General features: G+C 40.4%; 1 protein-coding gene and 1 non-coding gene across 2 annotated transcripts; one reads left to right on the top strand and one right to left on the bottom strand.

The window, feature by feature from the left end:
• Nucleotides 1–845: 845 nt before the first annotated feature.
• crebl2 (cAMP responsive element binding protein-like 2) lies at nt 846–4,856 on the bottom strand. The gene is made up of 3 exons (XM_066668939.1): nt 4,576–4,856; nt 3,013–3,210; nt 846–2,595 (listed from the first exon to the last, which is right to left on the bottom strand). Exons 1-3 carry the CDS (start codon nt 4,588–4,590, stop codon nt 2,434–2,436), a joined length of 375 nt encoding a protein of 124 aa, XP_066525036.1. The 5' UTR covers nt 4,591–4,856; the 3' UTR covers nt 846–2,433.
• Nucleotides 4,857–11,087: 6,231 nt separating this feature from the next.
• On the top strand, nt 11,088–11,211 carry LOC136695974 (U6atac minor spliceosomal RNA). Its single transcript, XR_010802550.1, has one exon. It is a non-coding gene; the product is annotated as a U6atac minor spliceosomal RNA (small nuclear RNA).
• Nucleotides 11,212–25,364: the final 14,153 nt, after the last annotated feature.

The following is a 25,364-nucleotide window of genomic DNA, read 5'->3' as shown; positions in this document are numbered from 1 at the left end:
ACCTCCTGTATTATCTTTATGAGCTGGAAAGAGAGAGGTTAACACTGTTAACATTAGAATAATGTTATCAATAATATTGTTGAGTGTTTGGATCATTGCTGCTTTTACAGCCAAAATATATATTATTCTTGTTTTTAACATTTGTTGAATAACATTAAAGGCACACGAACACTTTAATATGTTAACCGTGTACCTTAACTACTTTAAATGTAGCATTTAACCAGAAATATCATCACACAGGTACAGGTAGTAGGTGTACAATTAATGACTGTTTAGAGGAGGAACCAATCATTGGAGACCACCAAAGGACCTCCAGTGTCCTGATATAAGTTTGGTTGGTGCACGACTCTCAACACAGCAGGTGCCCTTGTGTAATAGAGGCATGGCAGTGCATGAGGTTTACTGGCCATTACATCTCCCTCAGTCACACCCCATCCCATACACCCACACACATGGGATGTTCAGCAAGTTCTCTGAGCCTGTATAATTAAATACTGCAGGTAAATTTATAGTGGACCTACGGAGGTGATATTTTAACTGTATATTAAAAATCAGAAACACAAGTAAGTTGAGAAATATGTAGCATCACGCTGTGTGTGACTGTGGATCCCAAGGCACTAGCTCACCACCCGACAGATCGGACTTTCGCCTGTTTCCAAATTTGAAGAAAAAGGTCTCTGTGGAAAGTGACGATAGCCATAAATGATATATTTTATAGTAAAAAAAGAAATGTATCTAAATGTCTAACAAATGTACAGAAGGGTGAATACGTAGAAAAATGAAGATTGTGCTGAACTTGTCAAAGAGTAGAGAAAGGAAACACATTGACAAACGATCTCGGTTCTTGATAGATTTATGGTAACAAAGCAGTTACACGTCTATGTTATTTTTGTTTCATGTACAAATCTTTTCAGCATCCTCCAACATTTCTACACACAACTTTAGATATAAATATAAAAATATATATTTTTGTGCTAAATAATGTCACATTAGAAGTGAACAGGTGTGAACATGGGGGAAACAAAACAGCTAAAAACATAATTTCTCTTTATTCTGAGACAAAGCGAGGATCCAGTCATTAAGCGTCATGTTCTTTTGACCTGTTTTTCCGGGACTTGGTCTTGCATTCGACATTAGTTTGTGTAGTTTATAAAAGCTAAACATTTTTGGACAACTTCACTCCTACTCAACATATTAAAAACCACAAGTTATAAACCAATTTAATGTGCCACGCCTTTTAAAAGTAACATGGCGCTGATTTGTAATCAATTTGCTGTACATGCAACAAACTTTGATTACGCCAAGAATATGGATACACCAAGTGTTACTTGCATTGCACTGTCCACATTACATATGTAGGTTTAGAACATTGATTTAAGAAATGTAATAGAAATAAATAATATCATTTGTTCAGTTTACGTGTTTTCAAATAGTTCAGTGGCTGGCAAGTTCAATAATATGGACCTTATTAACATTCATCATCGTTCAACCTCTATGAAAATGTGAAAACACATTTAACTCTATTCCGACAATGCAAAATATATAAAAGCTAAAGAGAATGCAAAAAAAAAAGGATAAACTTTTGGGGAAGTGCATAACTGAAGGTAGTATAAGCAAAATATAAAATTCTTATAATGAGAAAATGGAGGACTCCTACCAGCTCAAAATAGAAATAATATGGTGATATAGTAAATAGATTTTCTCTAAAAATGTAACCAGGCAAAGCAAAACCCATTTCTCTACAAAAAATGCCATTTGGACCACAAAACAAGTTGGGAAAAGTCAAATGAAAAGTGCTTTCTGTTAAAGAAATAAATATATCCAAAAATAGATCTCAACCCTCTACTTTGTGTCACCCTTTAAAAAATAAAGAAAAAAATAAGACCTTTAACCAGTGCTATGTAAATCTTCAAGATTCTTTAAAGTGCTTAGAGCAAAGCTAACTCATTTTGGCCACACCCTAGGTGTTTGTCTTTTTCTCTTTCTCTTTCTGAAGGGTATATGGTATTTAAGAATTATTGCACATGTTTGTTGCCATGTATCCACAATCTTCTTTGTCAATTAATTTGGATTCCAGAAGAATTGAAGTCAAAACTCCGCTCTATTTTTTCCCCCTGAACACAACATGTTTTCATCATGTTCTACGTCCGAGATTAATGATGGGAATAACTGGAAATCCTCTTGGTATGCAAGGGCCCGAAGTTGGGCACAAAGACAATACTGTGGACTTTCATATTTAGTGACTAATTGTTCCTCACGCTGTCTTCTCCAAACCACACAAACTAATCCAGCCAGACTGTGTCGATGGTATATGGCTGCTGCTCTGTACCTCCATACAAAGTGAGTTTAATATATATCAGCTCTATATGATTCATCTACTCTCTCGTCTTCTCCATGATACAGAGACCACATCTAACAGCCACGTGACCTTGTCTACACTGACTTACTCTGGCTGATACCTGTTGAGTTGTATTTGCCATTTTTGGGTGTTTTGGTGCTGGTGCTTTGAGGGGTTTTCTGATCATCTCCTGTTAAAAGAGCCTTGATTTCGGACGGGATCTTCCCCTGGTCCATGGCAGAGCACCACTGCTTGTACTAACAGACAATAAAACAGCAATTTACACATTTTAGTAACATACTCTTTACAGATTTCAAATATATGTTAGTGAGTTTTGTTGATTAGTTAAGGTGTGTGTTCTTCCTCATTACAGACTTAAAAATAATTGAAGATAACAGTTGTTCACATCGTCCATTAGCAAGGGCTTTCTGGGCTTTGCCTGATGTTAGAGCCAGTTAATTTAAGCCGGAATTCAAAATGTGTCCAATAGGAAAAAAGGAGAGGAAAAATTCCTACTGCACAATCCTCTAGGTCAAGTAAAGTCAAGTCAGATTGCATCTAGTTTGACTTTACAGAAAAGTATACCCAGATTTGGCCCAGACAAGAAACTTATACTAATGCAGGGTGTAAAAAAATAAGTGTTAAAGCTCAAGAACATGTCTTGGGGCACCCACCATTTCCAGCTCTTCTCTCAGAGCACAGATAGCTCTCTCTTTACTGGACACCAGTTCCTCCAGGTACTGGTAGCGCAGTTTCTTCCTGGCACGACATTCTCTGGCACTCTGTCTGCTTCGTTCCAACTTTGCCTTCAGGTCAATCTTGGCAGGTTTACGGCCACGTTTCCCTGGTTTCTTGACTTTTCCACCAACCATCTACAAAAGACAAGTGAGGGCCTATGTTAGTTATGCTAATAGTAAAAAGGACCCAACATAGTTAACAAGTGATTGTTCAGAAGTTTTAGCTGCAACACCATTATAATTACAAAGTTGTTTACTTCGTAGAAAGTTATTATTCCCCTAGAAAATCACTAATATTTAAACATAAGTAAGTAACACTCATAAAATAAGCAGTGCTTGGATGCATGTCACTCTGTTCCTCTAACCATTTCCAAAACTTTCTTTCTGGCAACTTCACTGTCCAACACCTGGTGGAATTCCACAAAGCAGGATTAATGATTTAGCTTGATAACTTGCGTCCAAAGTTGAGGACTGTTAAGTATGAAAGTCTTTACTTATTGGACACCTTTGAATTTACGCTTATGGTATCTGGCTAAACTGAGAAATTCTGCTTTGTGGAATATCTCCCTGATATGGGAAATTGGTTCTTAATTATGCTAATATATCAAGAGGATGAAGAAAACATGAACTAAAGAAAACTTTTATTATATAAATCACAATTTAAATGGCTTTTATGCAGTGCTCAGCTCACTGAGACATTTGTACACTGCTGTATGTTCATGACAAGAGTTTCCTTAGTCTATCAAAACACTGAATTTAAAGTCGAGTAAGAGTTCATTTAAATTAATCAGATACATTACAAACAAATTAAACACCTAATAACTTATACATTCATTAAAATTACATATTTAGAAGTTATTTCCAGAAAAATCCTCTTGTGCCTTAAGTGACTTTAGCTTAATTCAGTATTCCACCACTACATTTCTGGCCTACAGTTCAAAAGCCCACCCCACTTTGACCGGATTGGTTTCTTAGGGTTATGACATAAGAAACATTGGCTGTGTGAATTCACCCGTTTGCAGTGCACTTTGGAACACTGCAGTTTCAAAGTGGACATGCCAGCCATGGGCACTGACTGCTTATATCGGTCAACGTACATCTCTTTGCATATATACACAGACATATTAGCTGACAAAGTTAGCCACCTGACTGCCACACAGATTTAAACTAACATCTACATCTGTGGAAGAAACTAATATACATATGTGTGTGTTATTAGTTAGTCAGATAACAGATCAGTGAACTGGTATGTTAGGTCTATTTAGCTGTGAGTTCTGTTATTATAGCATAGTAGTGGGGTTCAGGTGAAGAAACTTCTGGTAACTCCAGACAGCAGAGTAGCAGAGGAAGTAACCGTATATCTCCGCTGCTGTCAGACACAGATTAACCTTAGGTCAGCTCACAAAACAACAACAACAAAAAAGAAAAAGACACAAAACATATAACGCCTCCCTGTCTCGGATTTCTCTTCAGAAATGTGACTCAGCTCGAGTTCCTCACCTTGCTGTCATCCATCTTGAATGACTGAGCCACGCTGAGGGATAGTTAGCTTGTTCGCTAACACCCAGAAAAACACCTCACCACACACACGCTCGGCTTCACTTTTCTTCAGACAGTGTGACCACGGGGTTGATAATGAAGTAAAGGTCCGTAAAATGCGGTTTCCCACTGTATATTTGCCGAACCGCCCAGAAAATTCTCGAACTACACCCCGAACTCAGCCAATGTTTTTAGCATCGTCTCCGCCAGGGCACTTCTTGCTTCTTGTTTTCATCAGGGGACACGCCTCCTGTGCGCAATGCATCCTGGGAAATGGAGTCCTAACAACACCATTTTGAAACGATACAAACGCATATTTGCCGTTTTCTTAATGGGAAGAAGTCGCGATATATATCACATCTCGTAAACTCAGGTATCCTCTAGAAACCCGAGTTTCCCAGTGGTAAACACGACTTTGTCTGCCTTTCGGGTGCAATTTGCAAAAGCAAGCAAAATGCAAAAATGGTATTTCCCAGTTTCACAATCAGACTTCTAAATTTGATTTTTTAAAACATTTATTTACATTGAAAAAAAAAACTATTTCTGTCCAGTAGGCTAATGGTTTACCTTACAATGGAGTTTTAGGGCTGTTCAAATTCACATTCAAATACTAATCACAATCTGGTCCTGATGTGCCCACATTTAGTATTTATTCCTGAAATCTATACCATAGTATGACTTCAGCGATACACTGCATTCCTCAGATACACTGCGTTTTTTCTGCGAATGTTTCTTTTTTTATTCTCAGAATCATTCTGACATATTCTCAGAATTATTCACACTTTTTTTTCTCAGAATGTTTCCAACTTTAATCTCAGAATCATTCCGACATATTCTCAGAATTATTCACACTTTTTCTTTCTCTAAATTTCTCTGACTTTATATAACTCTGAGGAGTTATTCCGGCTTCATTCTCAGAATTCTGTTTTTATTCTCAGAATTTTTTTTTAATGCTGTGGCCCTAAAACTCATAAACGTCATATGTACATAGTACAAAGACATTCAAAAGAAACATTAACACCTTGTTGACTGTAAAAGAATACTAGGTAGTGACTTTACCTTAAAATTACTGCTTCAAAATTATTGTTTGCCAATCATTGCCATGCTTCACTGTAATATATTAAAGCCATTCATTGCTCCTGTGTTTTCAGAATGGCAGAAAATACACTATACTGTTTTCCTCTGTACATAGAGCTAATCATTATAGCCAAAGTGTTCACTTTCATCTGACTAGAGAACACTCCTAAAAAAATTAGGTCCTTGACTTGGGGATCATGTGTAACTTCAGCGTGGCTTTTGTACTGTGGGTTTTGGAGCTTCCTTCATGCATGGCAGCCTTTCAGGGCTATTTGGCACTCTTTTGATGGTGGATGTAGACAATCTGGTACTTGATTTTCTTTTTCATTTTTGGTCTTTGATGTACATTTTTCTACTGATGCTTGTGGAAATTGCTGCTAAAGAGAAACCAGACTTGATGAGGTCCACAATTTGTTATCCATCCATCCATCCATTATCTGTAACCGCTTATCCAATTTTTTTTAGGGTCGCGGGGGGTCCAGAGCCTACCTGGAATCATTGGGCGCAAGGCGGGAATACACCCTGGAGGGGACGCCAGTCCTTCACAGGGCAACACAGACACACACACACATTCACACCTACGGACACTTTCGAGTCGCCAATCCACCTGCAACGTGTGTTTTTGGACTGTGGGAGGAAACCGGAGCACCCGGAGGAAACCCACGCGGACAACACACCAACTCCTCACAGACAGTCACCCGGAGCGGGAATCGAACCCACACAATTTGTTATTTATTTATTTTATTTTTTTATTATTTGTATGTTTTTGATGAGGTGCTTGAATTTTCCCATTGTATCCAAAGCAGAAAATGACACCTTTCTGTAAAATTAGACCTCAGACATAGTCACAGGTGTAATAATGAGCACCTAGTTCGGCAGTTTACTACATATTAATAATGTAACAACAAAATGCCTATAACATTGGAATACTGTATAAAACTAAATATATATTTAACAAGAGCTCACTACATAACTGTACTGTACTTTCATAAATCCATACATGACTTACTGTGTAGAGGTGTGGGGAAAGGTATAAAACCACGTCATGGCCGCTGTTAGATAAAGGTATAATGACTGGATGTATGATTTCACCATTAGCATTAAGCGAGAAATGATTCGTACAGTACTGGAGAGACCAGTGAAGAGTTTAGGTAGATGGAATAGTGCAGCGTTAAACAATACTGACCAAGCTGTGGGAACAAAGGCTGAATAGGTGAAGGCTATTGATAGCATTGATAGATCATGTCTGCCAGGGAAGTTGAAATTGTGGTGTCTGCAGGTTGGCTTACTGCCTCGTATTAGATTGTCGTTGACTGATTATGACGTATCCATCACAGAAGTAGAGAGGATGGACAGGACTATGAACAAGGCTATAAGGAAGTGGCCACACATGGCCACAGTGTTTAAGTAGTGGGGCATGGTATTAGAGAGGGGTACTGGAGCTACTACTCACAAGTTTAGTTGAGAAATAAAGATTAACGGTGCCAGTAGGGCTAGGTAAAGCCTTAGTCACCTGGGAGGCCAGTGTGGATTTACGGTTATTGTGTCATGGGCTTCATTCAGTGAAACACTGACGAAGGGAGGTGACCCCTGTGAAGAGCTAGTGATACAGTGGGTGTTTTGGATACTCATGTGATGGGCTCAATGAGTAACAGTAGACGTTAAGGGAAGCTGGTTGCTGATCGGATCATAAACGGTCACAGAAACCTTAGGGTGTAGCTGTAGTATTTGAACAATAGAAATGATGGGGCTGCCAGTAGGAAGAAGCGCTAATGGATTGGCATAGGATATTTTACATATTATCTTGTGTATGATTATAATTAGTCATTTTTTATAAGTAAGGAATGCAGCTACTATTTTGAATTCACTTCAGTTCTGAATGTAATTATAGATCCTTTAAAATTATTTACAGTGCACCTACAGAGAAGGACATGGTCAGCTACTGCTTTGTACTCATTAGGTTCAGGACGTGTTATTTACCACAATAATCATCATCACATACTTCACATACAGATATTTGACACTGTTTAGCCTGTATGTATGGAGGCATTATGTGTACATAGTTGACTAATGAAGAAATTATTAAATGAATTGTAAGATACCAGTAATAACCTCATATTTCTACTATCATACCCTTTACTTAGTACTTATATTGTCTTAGGGCTTACTTAACAGGTACATATTCTGTACTTACCCAGTATTTAGTGGGCTGTAATTCAAAGTGTTACCAGAAATTATATACTGTGTATGTAAAACCGCTCTGATTTTACTTGTTCCTTTAGTTCCTTTAGAAAAGGATACGCAGAGTCTCTCAGTTAAGTTTCCACACACTCTTTAACCACCAAGCCCTTCTGTTGGACTCTCTGTGTTCTCAGCTGGTCACTGTGTCTAATGTCGCCTGACAATTACAGAGATTCCAGTCTTTCATTCGCATTGAATAGTCCGAGTTAACCATGCACATTAATTGCTCCAATATGAAAACCCCTTCTGTCTTCTCTCAGGCCTTTTTACCCAGAACAGTATTTTATGCTGTTTGCTAGACACCCGCAACACAGACCAGGTGTTTTTAAAGTGATGACATTTAGAGGAAAAAAAAAACCACGAAACAAAATTTTGTCCACAATTATCCTCCCCAAATGAAGCAACTAATTAAGGGACTGTAATCTTTGGTCTTTACTGTAATTCACTGTTTGATGATGCTGGTGTGTTTGTGTGTGTTGGCTCGTATGAGTGGATCAGACACAGAAGTGCTGTAGGTGTGTACGTGGATCAAACACATCAGTACTGCTGGAGTTTTGAAACACTGGCCACTGTATTAGATACACCTGCCTTGTTGGCCCACTTTGTAATAGCAAAGTCAGATATAGTAGTTGATTGGTTGCTACACGCTTTGTTTTAGTCTTCTTCTAGTCCTTCTTCAGTGGTGACATGATGTTGCCCACAGGTGGCTGGACCTCCAAACCAAAAGGTGAGCAGTCCAGCAGTGTTGACATAAATGATCAACTTGTACTAGCCCGACACACGCTAACACACCATTGTCATGTCAGTGTCACTGCAGGACTAAGAATGATCCACCACCCAAATCATACATGTGCTCTGTGGTGGTCCTATGGGAGTTCTCACCATTGACAAACTGGGTATATAAACATACGGTAAGATTATAACCCTGTAAATACATATCTATAATAATCTATATATGTCTGTGGTATCCCAGAAAGTTTGGTTTAATTATGTTGCATGTAGTCCTTTGATTTTTAAATCCCTTATGTTTACTTCCAGCTCCGAGCCACATTCTTTGGATGAAAACACTTGTGTTATCTCCAGATGTTGTTCATGCTGTGAGCTTTCAATTCCAGGATGCACACCACACATTAAACCTTTGAAACCACCATTCAGAAGATTGGAATTACTGATTTCATTAAAATAAAACAAACTTTACAGAAGATACATGTTTGAAAATGATCTGTAAAAATGCTAGTACTTCACAACAGAGCTGCAGATTGCAGATAACCAATCATATACTGTAAATAGCTAGTTATAAAATAAAAAAAAACATTTGGAACTAGCTACAAAAACACAAAATGTTAACGAAAATATAGTAAGATAAACACTAGTGTCAGGCTTCTTGTCCGTGTCCGCGTGGGTGCTTTGGTTTCCTCCCACAGTCCAAAAAAAACATACGTTGGTAGGTGAATTGGCAACTCAAAAGTGTCTGTAGGTGTGTGTCTGTGTGTGTTGCTCTGTGAAGGACTGGCGCCCCCTCCAGGGTGTATTCCTGCCTTGCGCCCAATGATTCCAGGTAGGCTCTGGACCCACCGCGACCCTGAACTGGATAAGTGCTTACAGACAATGAATGAATGAATGAATCTTAAGAACATAAGATTGATTAACGATGTAGTTAGAGACTGAACATCTATAACCTGAACATATCCATCTTAAACATGTCTCACAAAAGCCTACGATGAATAGAACCACAAATAGAGATAGCAGCGTCCACGATTTGAAGAGTATTCCTCTAAGGGTTGCGCTTGTATTGATTTTCCTTTAGGCAACATATGTTTTTATGCCCCTTTCTGATATCAAAGTGAGGATGCCATGAGGGACATGAAGCTCAGCTCAGCATGTGGTTTGCTCTGAGCGCTTTGATACTGTTCAGCGGGTTGCAGACAGAAGACAACCTGATCTTTCAATACTATAAAAACAGCTGCAAAGGCCTGTATTGAGGGAGATGGGGGTAACATTGGTATTATTGTTGTGATGCTTCTTCTAATAGTTGTTATTAGTAGTAGTAGCTGTGATAGTAATAATAATAATTATAATGATACACTGGGTGCTTTAAACTTGAATCTGAAATCAGAAGACTATCATGATATTCTACAGCAAAACACACATCCCAGTGCCAGAGGGCTGCATCTCAGTCACAGGTCATGGGTCCTCCAGGAAGACAATGAAGCAAAACACTCCTCAGTTCACAAAAATGGATGAGAGAAAAAACATCAAACAATTCTAAAGCCACCCACTGTGTGTCCTAATATTCAACATCTGTGGAAAGAGCTGAAACTGAAACAGAACGTTAAGACAAGGATCTCAGGGATCTCAGGGTCCTGGGTATGAACCTACATTTACATTTATAGGATTTAGCAGATGACCTTATCCAGAGCAACTGGAAAATAAGTGCTTTGTCATCTATCCAAAGAATGCACCCTAGCCAGTACAAACAGGATTAGAAGATACCAGTGATACCAGCTAACACCGAGGGGCAGCAAGTAGTATCGCAGTCACACAGCTCCAGGGACCTGGAGGTTGTGGGTTCGATTCCCGCTCCGTGTGACTGTCTGTGAGGAGTGTGGTGTGTTCTCCCTGTATCCGCGTGGGTTTCCTCTGGATGCTCCGGTTTCCTCCCACAGTCCAAAAACACACGTTGGTAGATGGATTGGTAACTCAAAAGTTTCCGTAGGTGTGTGTGTGTGTCTGTGTTGCCCTGTGAAGGACTGGCGCCCCCTCCAGGGTGTATTCCCACCTTGCGACCCTGAATTGGAAAAGTGGTTACAGATAATGAATGAATGAGTTGAATTGTTTGAGTAAGTGACTGACCAGCTAAGTGACTGACTGCTTGGCTGAGATAATGACAGACTGGAAGAGGGACCGACAGAACGGCCAACTGAGTTATTGACTAACTGACTATTTGATTTAGTGACTGACTGAAATAAAAAGTTAAAAGGTGGCCGACTGATTAGCTGTGCTCATGAGTGAGGGCCGGACTGACTGGATGAATGGCTGACTGATTTTGAAGTGGTTTTGGTTTCATCTGAACACCAGATGTAAAATCATGTTTTTTCTCATGGTGGAGGACAGAGATTCACCAACCTAAAATATCAAATAACAGTGCACAAACAGCGTTGTATGAAAGGAGAGAAGGTTAGCACTCCCCTTGACAAGGATGGAAGAGGTCCTAGTGGCCTTACAACACATATACGGTTAATCCCACCTACTTCGTGGCATCTCTAACCAAGTTTTTAAGCGGCACGATGGCGCAGCAGGTAGTGTCGCAGTCACACAGCTCCAGGGACCTGGAGGTTGTGGGTTCGTTTCCCACTCCGGGTGACTGTCTGTGAGGAGTTGGTGTGTTCTCCCCGTGTCTGCGTGGGTTTCCTCCGGGTGCTCTGGTTTCCTCCCACAGTCCAAAAACACACGTTGGTAGGTGGATTGGCGACGCAAACGTGTCCGTATGTGTGAGTGAATGTGTGTGTCTGTGTTGCCCTGTGAAGGACTGGCGCCCCCTCCAGGGTGTGTCCCCGCCTTGCACCCAATGATTCCAGGTAGGCTCTGGACCCACCGCGACCCTGAACTGGATAAGGGTTACAGATAATGAATGAATGAAAAGTGCACAAACATAACAAAAACCCAGGGTATTACACTCCTCACTGTCCAAAAAACATAAATAAATCTCCAATTTAGTAACTTTATAGGAGAATAACCTTACATTTCAACCGAAGTCCATTTAAAATCATTTAGCATTATTATTAGCATCGCTATTGGTCCATACCACTATTGGAAAATACCACACAGCGTGATGGAGAGTTTCTGTTTTCAAATGATGTGGTAATCTAGAAATCGACTAAAACGGAGATATGTGGTTTTTCTTTGGAGGGTGATGACGTGAATTTAAACCAGGTTTTATTTTAATCTGTCAGACAGCCACAAAGGTTGAAAAGATAATACAAAACACTTATATATTAGGCACCCATGGGAAAAAATCGTTTGACCCTTGAGAATTTACGCTGAAAAAGTCTATTTCTGATTAAAACGTATCTCCACAGACCTGCTCTTTAAAGCAGTGTGTCTGCCTGAGAGAGCGAGACGGTGAAGCTCCTCCCCCAGCTCTAAACCCGTGTTAGCCAATGGGCCTATAGAGCCCAACTAGCGCAGACTATTTAGGAACTTAGCGTACTTTACTAACATCCCGTAGCGCTTCGGGGGTTTTAGCCGGTGAATGCTTTTAATGGCGAGTATGTTAAATTAGTTCTTCCATGGTGTTCAGGTCGAGGAAGTGTCAGTTTAGCTGTAGTTTCTCTCAGGCCTTTCCCTTCACTTCAGTCCGCTGTGGGACTGGCTGGTTTCGAATGACGCCATCGCTTTATTTTTACCTCGATGACCTCATCTCCAACATGAAGTTTACTGGCCAGTGAAACTGTTTTAAACTTCATTTTGTAGTGATATATCCCTTTTCCTCTTTTGTTTGACGACTTTTCGAGAAGACCGGGGGCTGTGAGAAGAGAAACTGAAGCGGTGTTTCGGAAAATGTTCTCCACTTCGTCTTTTTCTGTGGCGGTAAGTTAATGTAAACTAACGTTCACGTTAGGCGACAGAAACACAGTGTTCCTGTCCGCGACCTGGATATAACACTGCTTTGACCGACTTACACTGCGTTTTTTAAACCCTTTATAGAGCTCTAAATATATATATTTACTTTGTAAACCGTATCCTATGTTCAAACTCTGGACCGGGTTTACTCTTTCAATCGTGGAAAACCGTTAAAACTGACGACACGTTCATGAGAAGGTCACTTTCAGTGTCGCTGAAGAACTTCACACAGGCTTTAGCTTCTCTTTAAATACTTGGGTCTGTAAGCTACCGTTAACTACACACAACTCCTTAAAGGTGTCTCAGAGTCAGACTGAGCCTCTGGAGGAAACAGGAGCTGTTTGTGTCTGAGCTCTGGTGGTGTTAGCTCTGTTTGTTTTCTTTGAGCCGCTGTGGGTTGTTCTAGATTCTTCTCTTTATAAAACTCCAGCCTTTTTCTGTCCTGTGTCCGTGGACGGCAAGTTTAACTGGACAAAGCATGTTTACCGAGGACCTGCTCCCAAACCAGTGACCGTCAGAGGGTGATGTGCGGGTGATAAAAGTTTGTATATGATATATTTATTCCTTAATGTTGATAATGTAGATATATGGTCACCATTAGAGCAAACAAACAGAATATAATTAACATAAATTATAATAATACAATACCAGTCTAGGTTTAGGCTTAATCTGTGTCTGGAAAACTGGCCCATACACAGTGCAGAGATTATATTTAGTCGCCTTGTGGCATTGTGTTATTAAAATGATTATTTTCTGTAGCATGGTGGTGGTAGCTACAAGTAGTGCCCCTCACACGCAGCTCCAAGGTGATAGGGTCCTGCCTCCACCTCGGGTCACTGTCTAAGTTCAGTGTGTTCTACATGTGTCTGTGTGGGTTTCCTCGGTGTGCCTCCTTTCCTCCCACAGTCCTAAAAACACGTTAGTAGGTCGATTGGCTGTGTGACATTTTAAGAGTGAGAGTGTGAAATTGCCCACAGTTTGTGTGTGGGTGTGTGTGAGCCTGATCAAGATGAAATGCTAACAGAAGATGAATGAATGAATAATGTATGAGTTAAATCATAAAAGATCTGATAGTGATATATATGATGATAATTAAGAAAGAAAAATGGAGAAAATGGAGTACTGTTGATCATTGAACAGTAAAAAGTTTAGTGCTTCTTTCCTTTTTGCCTTAATCAAACCACAACACATTACAACAAAACGGGAATTTTTGTAATTATTATTGTACAGTGTATTGGACCTAGGTTTAATTGTTTATATTTATATTGGATTTTTTGACAATCATATACTCCCCTTAATTCATTCGTTCATTCATTATCTGTAAGCGCTTATCCAGTTCAGTGTCGTGGTGGGTCCAGAGCCTACCTGGAATCATTGGGCGCAAGGCGGGAATACACCCTGGAGGTGGCGCCAGTCATTCACTGGCCAACACACACACATTCACTCACACACTCACACCTACGGACACTTTTGAGTCGCCAATCCACCAACCAACGTGTGTTTTTGGACTGTGGGAGGAAACCAGAGCACCCAGAGGAAACCCACGCAGACACAGGGAGAACACACCACACTCTACACAGTCACCGGAGGAAACCCACGCAGACACAGGGAGAACACACCACACTCCTCACAGACAGTCACCCGGAGGAAACTCACTTAGACACAGGGAGAACACACCGCACTCCTCACAGACAGTCACCTGGAGGAAACCCACGCAGACACAGGGCGAACACACCACACTCCTCACAGACAGTCACCCGGAGGAAACCCACGCAGACACAGGGAGAACACACCACACTCCTCACAGACAGTCACCCGGAGGAAACCCACGCAGACACAGGGAGAACACACCACACTCCTCACAGACAGTCACCCGGAGGAAACCCACACCGACACAGAGAGAACACACCGCACTCCTCACAGACAGTCACCCGGAGGAAACCCACGCAGACACAGAGAGAACACACCGCACTCCTCACAGACAGTCACCCGGAGGAAACCCACACCGACACAGAGAGAACACACCACACTCTTCACAGACAGTCACCTGGAGGAAACCCACGCAGACACAGGGAGAACACACCACACTCCTCACAGACAGTCACCCGGAGGAAACCCACACCGACACAGAGAGAACACACCGCACTCCTCACAGACAGTCACCTGGAGGAAACCCACGCAGACACAGGGCGAACACACCACACTCCTCACAGACAGTCACCCGGAGGAAACCCACACAGACACAGGGAGAACACACCACACTCCTCACAGACAGTCACCCGGAGGAAACCCACGCAGACACAGGGAGAACACACCACACTCCTCACAGACAGTCACTCGGAGCACGAATCGACCCCACAACCTCCAGGTCCCTGGAGCTGTGTGACTGCGACACTACCTGCTGCGCCACCGTGCCGCCACTCCCCTTAATATGATCGCATAATTTTAGAAAGCTATATAAACAAACAAAAAAACACATGTCCGTCCATCCACCTACAGCCACCTTCATGTGCAGTAAAGGGAACAAGTTTCCAGTTTAACCACAAGAAGGGTCTATGCAGATGAGATAGAAGGTTAAATTAATGGTCACACATGTCATCAGATTTATTAAACAGTTTTTTTGTGCATCTCTCCAGATAAGTAAGGTACTTCCCAAGTTAGATGTGTGTCAGTGATGTGTTGATGTCATAGGACGATCGGAACAATTACTAGACACATGGTCAACCACAGTTTGTGTTACCGCAAACTCTCATTGGCATTGATCTGAGAATAATATAGGTACTTTTTTTTAACCAGGTGATGATTTGTACTGAACTGGTTTTCCGCATGACTTCAATGGAGTTTCACCTCTGATGAGCTACAACATTCAGCCATGTCCATGCTCGTCTCAAGATTTCTTAGGTACTTTCTGTGAGAACTTGTGTCAATCATTGGTGTCACTGTTCTCACCAGCTGTCTAATGTTGAGGGGTTATTGGAACAGTAGACAGCGTAGATCTTGATGGGTCTGTCTGAGGACGTTAGACTGCTGTAGGCCATAATGCAGAAGCAGACTGCCAAGCAGCTGTTTCAGGCTCCTGGCCAAGTCAAAAGCTCACCTCACTGAAACTGCTGGCCGTGTAGCCACAAACTCTCCAGCAAATGAACTGAGTCATTCGGGTACCGGCTTTGATATTTGATGGCTTTTTCTGCAACAGGATAAATTCGGTCTTAAACTGAGTTTTGTATCACAAACAGCTCTAGGCTCTTGCTCTTCTCTTTCGTAAAGAGTTACCTGCCACCAATTAGAAATCTCTGACTCTGATTTGAAGAAAGGGAGAGTTAAATCAGTTATTCAGGAGCTGAGCTGACTGCAATTAAAAATACACAAACTACACCTGACAAGTTTGGGGAAAAAAAGCCACTCAAGGTCATGTGGTACGCAAATTTCCCCCAACTTTGCATCGGTGGAAAGGTCGTCAGTTTTTCATGTTTATTTATTTTGGTTCAGTGTCTGATATTTCAGAATGCTACATGCACCAGGACTAAAATGCTGCAGCATATCATATCCTTGAGGGAATCAAACTACAAATATAAACTCACCGTATTAAGTAATACAGGAGAAGTAGACACAGCATAGCTCTCAAAACACTTACGTGAGGATCTACACATGATATAGAGGCAGATGCCAGCTATGTTAGACGTCATGTTCTTGTCAAAAACATGACTCAGTGACATTACCATTTATATAGCAGCAAATTCTGCAACGGTTTTAGGCCTAAAGGGATTGGCTCTTGCTGTCCTAGTCGTAGTAGGTACTGAAGAGCTGCCTGTCGGTATGCTATATAGATAAGGAATGTAGGTGTGAAGTCAGTATACAGTCACAGGTCGTGCAAAAACCTCATGACAGCATCGATAGGCGTCTGTGAAACAGATGTGGGGCCGGTGTAGGTTCATAATCAGCCTCCAGCTCACTGTCTCAGTATGATATCAGACCTATAGTCATCATCTTCCTCACTGGTGATAAAACATTATTGTACAGCTGGGAAAGGTTACAGCAGAATCTGCATGATGACATCAGCACGTACCAAATGTACAGTGTAAAACCTACGTACAGTATTTGCAGCTCTCTTGAGTTCTGTATCTGTTTAGTATCATTTTGAGTCATCTGGAGGTCTTACAGTTTAAATATTTCATAACACTTTACACAAAACGGCCACAGAGTGGAAAACTGTACAGTTCTCAGGCTGTGACTGCTCAGTTAATTCCCAGCTTTCACAAAGACTAGTCACCTAAATGATAAAGGCACTCATCTGTACTCACTCCCTAGTTCATTTAATGATTTCATTCATTGTCTGTAACCATTAATTAAGTTAAGAGTCGCGGCAGGTCCGGAGCCCAAGGCAGGAACACACCCAGACCTTCGCAGGGCGACACACACTCAATAGCCGGTCCACATACCAACGTGTGTTTTTGGATCGAACATACAACTCCTCAGACAGTCACCCAGAGTGGGACTTGAACCCACAACCTCCAGGTCCTTGAAGCTGCGCCACTTTGCCGGTCGTTTTTGTTTTTAATTTATAAGTAATAAATGTGCCATTATTTTATTATTATATAATTACCACATGTCACATAAAACCTTTGGGGTAAAAAAATGACTATTCCTGGATCAGCATATTTTTGTTGTTATTAAGATGTTGTGATTTATTGTTAGTGGATGATCATATCAGAGTTCTGAAGCCTTCTAAAAGGTTTAAATATTTGGTGTTTTTTTCATGTCGACTTCAATGCCTTCCGCTTCACATCGTATTTTTAGATGGTTATTTCTGACAGTTTTCCTTCTGTTTCTTTCTATGCTTGATTCATATTTGATACTGAACTACTAAACTGTTAACAATGATGTTTAAAGCAGGAAAATGTATCAGGGCACCAACTACAGTCTAGTAGCTTCAAAGTAAACGTATAATTCCTTCATCAAACTGAAGCAAGGTGTTGTTCTACCGATTTGCCTGTGTAATCTAATGGTTAAGAAGTAGAGAATGTGCAATAATCTAGAGGAAAATGCAGAATCAGGATTGTTCACAGTGGTTATGTGGCCTGAGGGAGTTTATTACATTATGGTAGTTCTAAGACAGGATTTTGAGGGGAGCGAGGTTCATGCTGGGTAAGCTACAAGGCAGAATAGTCTCAGAAGGAAACTTATTTTGGCATATTTACCACTAACTTACCATAATCAGCATTAGATATATTTAAAATGGACAGTAAAGAAAATGCTAATGTTAGTGTTGTGGATTGGATCACCACTGTATAGAAAAGTCTCTGTAGGGCACCATTTTATATCAAATCCATCTGTACACCAAGGTACACCACGGTTTAGCTTCATAAGGATAGAAATGTTTTGATGAAGGTTTCCTTCTTCTGCACACACACACACACAAACTCAAGATCGTGGAAGTGGCCTCTGAGCCGGGGAGCCAGGGGAAGGAAGTCGGGTCTCTTAGTACTCACATGGGCGTGTGACATAGCAGTGAAAGAGCACTTTCCAAATTAAACCGCTTGTCACCCCACCCCAGCACCCCCACCTTTTTTAATTCACCGGCCTGGTTCACTTATATAAGTTTGAGGCCTGGCTGGAGCTCGTAGCCAAGCGTCCAGTGACACATCCTGAATTAGCCGTAGTAAAAGTGGAATCCCTTGCCCAGGGACAGGCAGACCAGGGCTACTTTCAGAGCCTCCAGCACCTCTCTGTCCACCCTGGAGCAGCTGAACATGTAAGACATGCTATCTGTCTCTGATATCTGTCACTGAAAACTTCTTGTCAGTTCTAGTGAGCATTTATGGTAACATTCTGGTTTCAGTAAACCCTTAGAAACTGCTCTCATCATCGATACATTTTTTGTAAATATATGTTCTTTACTTTTCTAGCTGACACTAGTATTTAAATTCTGTTTGTGATTTTAAAATGTGAACTAGAATATTTTCTCCCACTTGAAGGTTGTGCCGATTGGAATATGTACGCGAGACTTGGATTTATTGGTTAATATTATTTGCCCACCCAGTGCCTGGTGAAGTGATCAGTAATCTCAAGATGTTAAGCAGCGGTAATTACAATTCAATGGTTAATAACAATGAAACAAATATCATGTCCTTAAAAGGAAGTAATGTGATGAATCTGGTTTAATATGAACAATGACATGAAGTACAAGATTGTATAGTAATAATAATATAGCAAAAGATAAGTAATTATGAGCTTGAAGGTTAACAGTTCCGTAGTGAACCAATCACGTAACACAGGCCTTAGACTCTGTTGGTACTCGTGATGTTTTTTATGAAGTAAATACTCTGTGAGTTTCGTTTGGAAGAAACGTTTCTGGTCCACATGCAGTGTACATGGAAAAGGGTATCCTGACTATTGACTCTCGATACAGAGACAATGAAACCACATACTAGGTAGGAGAACAGAACCATGACATGTTATTTTCAGACAGTTATTGTGTGTGTAAGGGGAAGTTTAGTATTGTTTATTCACTCACGTTTGTTTTTCACAGCCTCCAGTTAAAGCGCTTTGGTTAATTTTTAATTTGTCTTTTTAAACCAGTGAATTGTTCGTTCAAAGCCAACACCTTTTTAACATTTTCTTATTGCCTTGTAAGTCTTTTCAGCAAGAGATCCGTGATCATAAAGAGTGCACACTGGAAACTGTTAAAGCTCTAGTCCCAAACCACACAGAACATGCAAAACAAAGCACAAAAGACACAGATTCCCTTTTGTTTCCAGTGACAGACCTAGTTTCAGTTTTACAACATTTTGGATATTGACACATTTAATACATGCCTGTCTGTGTTTGTCTATAGCGCATGAACATTTGTCAACAGCATGTGTCATTTGATATTTCTAATACTGCGGTCATTTGGGCCATCTGCCATAGCAGGTATTTATAACTAGCCCTAGCCATGTTCCAGTGTTACCAGACTCCAGCCTTTCTTGGTTAATTTCATTCCCCAAATCTCACCTTGCGCTGGAGGCTGTAAAAGCTATGTTTGGTTTCTCTGATCTCTGTATCATGTGGTGCTGGTTTTAGGACTATGGATTCCTTCCATTTTAGTCATGATGTTTTTTAAATCACTACGCCACCTTAAAAACCAGGTGGGGTGAATACAGGACACCATAGAAACAACGTGTAACACTAGGCGAGAAACTCCACGTAACACTAGACAAGATGCATGGTTTTATTGGGTTATCTTCTTGGCCTTGAGCAGAGGCAGCCATGGCATGCCTTTTAAACAGCACCCAGCCTGCTACTGTTCTGTAGGGGAGCTGTTATTACTTACAGGAAAGTGCAGCACATGTAGAGGGCATGTCTTTGAAAATCTGTCTGTTGTGGTTGGGAATCATGCTCGGAGGAAATTGTAGCATGTCATAAGCAACTTTCTGCCATTATGTTCTGAAGGAACTGAAAAATTCCCCCTCTTAAAACTGGGAGGTCACCACAGTTAAACTCAGTTTTGTTGTTCGGATTCTTTTCCATTTCATACAACAACTGCACTATTTGATAAAAGAGGTTTTTTTATAACCTCAGCAACAAAATTATGAATGAAATTACAGTTCAAGAAAAGTGTGTTCTGAGAATCTCATGAAAGCACTTTTGAAGAACTTTAGCCTGACTTCAGTCGCCGTGTCCTTCTGAAATAACAGGACCGGTCAGCACAGACGTTAGAGACTGGCCTGATGCTTCTTTGAGTCTTAGGTTTTAATTTTCACACCCTTTTGATCCGGCTGTGGTCTGATGTCAGGCCATGGAGCAAAGTCCGCTCACAGTACGCTATCTCTGTCGGTCAGGCTGGACCTTCAGTCAGGCAAATGAAAACATGTGCCAGGCCCATTTGACTCTGGCACTTTTCAAAAGCGTGGAGCAAACATTTCGTATTCATTTATGCTTTTGTAAACAAGCACAGGAAGGTCAGGGATTCCGATTTGTAGGGCAACTTCCTCCCTGTGCACTGGGAAAGGCACAAAGTTCAGCAGGCCGAGTGCTTTCAGACTGCTCTGGCTACTGTTCCTGTTGTTTAAAAGTGTTATATTTAGCAGTGGTGTCTCCTAACAGAAGATAGACAGATCAAGTTGTAATGATGATTGATTAAGGTATGAAATTTAGCCTCTTCGCGTTGTTTGACTTGCAGTTAAATAATTAGGCAAACATCTTCATGTGGTTTTCCTGCACATGTTTTTACTGTTGTTTTTTTAGAACGTTCTAGTTGGGTATTCATGCTATGTGTTTCCAGAAGGAAGTAGAAAATCCACAGTGCCTTTTACACAGTAACAAACCAAAACAATGCATTTAATTTGCCTGATATAAAGGTTTACAACGTTTGCACACACCCCTAAATATGATATATAAGAGCAGATCTTTTCAGAGAGACTGAATACATATAAAAATAGATTTTGATATAAAAGCAACGGTTTTCTTTCTGTTCGCTTACATTTTGCCATAATTGTTTTGAAATAATATATTTTATTCCTGTTAAAGTTATGTAGCCATTTGAATCACAAACAAAACTAATCTAATGAATATATAATGTAATATAAAATGCGGTAATACACATTTGCTGTCAGCAAATCATGTTAGTATTAACTTGTTTAATAAGTACATATTGTAGCTAATACTTTGTTTTTAGTCTGAAGATGCAGTATTTGAACCTGCACGTTATACACACAGCTTTGCTGCTCCCGAGGAGGCTCTGTATTGAAGGATGATCTTGCGTGGGTTTAAACCTGACACAGATGTCCTTCTACTTAAGCGTCCATATAAAACACACACCTGTTGTTTTGTTCTTCATATTCACAGCTTTCTAGGTGCGGTTCACACCTTTAAGTGTGTCATGATGGAATATTTCTAACAGTTATTCAGAGAGTCATATAAAGCTAAATAGTTTTCCTGTAGTAATCCTTTTGACTTTTGTCCTTAAAATCACTGATAAAATAGCTTCTCTGTAGAGGATGGGTTTTTATTTTTCAGTCAGAGTTGCAGTGAAACAGCTTTTGTTTAACTTGGCTGTACCTTGGTTACTAAACTGCCTATATAACCCTGTTTCACTGCAATACTCCTTAAATGCCAAGGATGGCTTTTATTATTGACATTTATTTATCATGTTACAATTATATATTTTATTTTGGCTCGTTTTTAGAAGCTGTTGTTACATTTTATGTAAAAAATGTATATATATATATATATATATATTTAATATACTTTTTTTTTATTGTGCTACACTATTGAACTGTCCATGTGCACTTAGTGGCGATGTCACAGGTCAAACATACCCTAGTACAAGGAGATCTTCTTTCACAACAACAGAAATATCATACTTCAGTGCTTTAGAAGAGCAGTTGTTTTACTGGGAAACAGGAAATAGAAATCCCTGTGGTCATCCAGCATTAGAAAATCTAATTTTGTTGCTTGTAACTTTTGTGGTTCATGGTAATTATTTTGGCCAGTTTTAATAGTTTCTTTGGTACTGCTGCTATATTTGAATCTATTACATCACCTTCCTAAGTATTAGTCAATCTTAGTGAACTAGTACACTGCCGTGTGGAACAGGGCTTTGAGGATTACCCCGTGTCTACGTGGGTTTCTTCTGTGTGCTACGGCTTTCACGTACAGTCCAAAAATTAGTTAGTATGTGTATTGTGTTTTTAAAAAGTGGCGTGTTAGGTGTTAGTGAATCTGTGTATATATGCAATCAGGTACAGGATGAAGCAGTCACAGTAAAAAATGAAGTAATGGATGAATAATAGTGTCCGCATCTGACTTTAGTCCTTGAAATGCTGTATAAACAATCAACACTTTGTGTTTTCTCTTTACACATCATTTACTTAAACCCGATTTAGACCTGTGTCCACCATTTCAGACTTCACTGCACTGTGATGTCATGGAATCAGAGAATTAGCAGGATTATGTGTCTTAGTGAGATTAGAAATACATGTGATAATCACAAGTGTGTTGAGCACTACACCACAGATGATTCCCCACACATTTCGGTATGAGAGAGCGGGAAAATAAACTTGGTTTTGATCTAGTTTCTGAAGAGTTCGGCCAACAGAATTGGAAATGCACATCAACTTTAGAGGCACAGTTCATTTTAGCAGGCTTAAAGGATAGTTTTAACATCCTCTTTGAGGTCTTGAACACGAATTACAACAGCAAATATCAGCACTAACCGAAGTATATGTTATATAAATATTCTGTAATACAGCTTTCATTAAAATTGAATTTAAGTTTATAAATCTGTACTCCTTTCACTATGAAGAGCTTAGTTCTAACATCATGTTAAAGCAGAAGTTATGAAAAGCTCACTTTTTAGTAATTGGGCACATATATTTGTGTATCTGGAGGGAGCACATACCAGGCCACAAACTTGGAAAGAAGTCAAGCCAGTTGAATTTGGCTTCTGACACCAGGGGAATTGTACCTCCGGTCATCGGAGTGTCTCCTCCCACCGCACTGGACCCGCAATAATGTGAGACCTCAAATAGGGGTTTGGGGGTGGAGGGGGCAGACTATAGAAGTAAGCAAAAATGGTTAAAACAAGTGACCCATTCTCTTTTAAAGGAACTGTATGTTCTAAACATATATGTGACTGTCCTGGTGATAGAATGTTCTGTTGATATTTTCTCCAAAGAATGTCACAGACCCTAGGACTGTTGTATAACATCACCCTTAGGTCTAACCCTGCTGTATGGAGTATTCACACCTATGGTCATTTTTGAGTCGCCTATCCACCTAACAGTGTGTGTTTTTGGACTGTGGGAGGAAACCGGAGCACCCGGAGGAAACCCACGCAAACACAGGGAGAACACACCACACTCCTCACAGACAGTCACCCGGAGGAAACCCACGCAAACACAGGGAGAACACACCACACTCCTCACAGACAGTCACCCAGAGGAAACCCACACAGACACACGGAGAACACACCAAACTCCTCACAGACAGTCACCCGGAGGAAACCCACAAGGACACAGAGAGAACACACCACACTCCTCACAGACAGTCACCCGGAGCAGGACTTGAACCCACAACCTCCAGGTCCCTGAAACTGTGTGACTGCGACACTAACATGCGGCCGCCGTTAAAATAAACATAAAATGTACTTTTGGGCCTAAACATAGTCTGTGTTGATTTTAGCGAATATTTTTAAGATTGCTTTAAAAAATGTAGCTTGTTCTCGGAATACAACAGATGATAACCAAAGCCCTTTGTACTTAAATTTGAAGTTTAACGATGTAAAACTATCCTTGTTAAAAAGTTTAGCCTGTGTTAGGTATTTTCCCCATTCTCCTCTACAACAAATTAACATGTAGCCAACAGCGTGGACTCTTATTGAGTTTACTTAGTCAACCACTACATGTGTAAAAGCAGACTTTCTTCCAGCGTCATTCACCATTTTGCCAGCACAAACCACAATTTACAGCAGAAATATGATAGACATGGCTATTGATCATTAACATCGCTGGAATCTAGCTCTTTGAGGCTGAGAGACTATGAGGCTCCCAGACTAAACAAGCAGTGCTTGCCCAAAGCTAGTGGCTGTTGGAAGGTGTTGTATCTGAGTATTTGGAAGTACACCAAGCCCAGTGCTTCTCTGGTTTGATAGTTTGTCTTGGCACGTGCTGTCGATAGGGCCTACTGCACAATTTGTTTTATTGTCTCTGTGTGTGGGCCTCGCTGGAAGGGGGAACTTGTTGCTGGGGAATTTTTTTTATGGCGGCTCCGAGGAGAAGACAGGGTTTTTTTTACAGCGCTGAGGGAGTTTCCACAATGCTGTACTCACACTGTGCCACCTACATCATCACTAGGAAGACTGCGTTCCTTAAACAATACATTTTACACATCTCAAGCTACTCAACAGACACATTCCTCTGTTTTTATTTTTACTATGGGTTCCAGTTTCAGTGTACATTCTATATGGATTTTGTAATATTTATTATGTTAAAATGCTAAACAGGTATGTAAGATAAACGGATAAAAATGGTTACGGCCAATAGGACATGACCAGTTGAAATTTCATGAACATTGGTGTGTAATTATTAAGTATTAAAACTGAACAAAACTAAACGCTGACCTGTGTTTACAAAATGGAAATGCACACATAATTCATAAGTATGAGTAAACTCTTTATGAAAGTGAATGATGGGACTTTCAGGTCATTCTCTGTGGCATATCACAGACCGATGCGTCTTTGGTATTGGGTTTTTTTTTTAATATATGAATTTAAACTTGAGCAGTGGACACAAAAGAACACATAATATGAAGTAATGCAGCACCACTACTGAATTGTATTGCTTCATTTCAGTTTATATATCAATTACTAATTGATTTTTAATTGATTTTTAAGAGCAGAACCAAATGTTATTGTTTATTGCCATAACAAAATGAATTGCAACATTTAAATGTAAAGGAGAAAGTGTTAGCACACATGAATGGTGATGTGTGTTTACAGAAAACTTGCAGACCACTGTTCCAACACTGACATGATGTATATTTGGAAATGTATGCAGTCATCCAACAAACAGCTTCCAAGTAGATGTCCAGCAGTCTGGCCAAAAAAGCAAAAACGTCCCAAACTTTCCATAACAAAGTCCTTCGCATCTGTGTGAGTCCCGAGCGGCCGAATAACGCACCCTCTCCTTTTCTCCCCGCAGCCAGATAACCGCTTGAGCATGAAGATGAGGAATGAGGAGAAGGATGATGTAATGGCGCTGTGGCCCAGGAGAAAAGCCCTCTTTTGTCGCACCCCTGCAATGGTGTGAAAGGAAGCCCCCCACACTCCC

The sequence above is a fragment of the Hoplias malabaricus genome, chromosome 4 (assembly GCF_029633855.1).
Source record: "Hoplias malabaricus isolate fHopMal1 chromosome 4, fHopMal1.hap1, whole genome shotgun sequence".
Classification (NCBI taxonomy): Eukaryota; Metazoa; Chordata; class Actinopteri; order Characiformes; family Erythrinidae; genus Hoplias; species Hoplias malabaricus.
This window is presented reverse-complemented; position numbering and strand designations above follow the sequence as displayed.

What these genes read in the sequence shown, in the direction of transcription:
- crebl2 (XM_066668939.1), bottom strand. An exon ending in TGAGAGAAGAGCTGGAAATG is followed by an intron (nt 2,596 to 3,012) that starts GTGGGTGCCCCA and finishes ATTGTCTGTTAG; the next exon opens with TACAAGCAGTGGTGCTCTGC.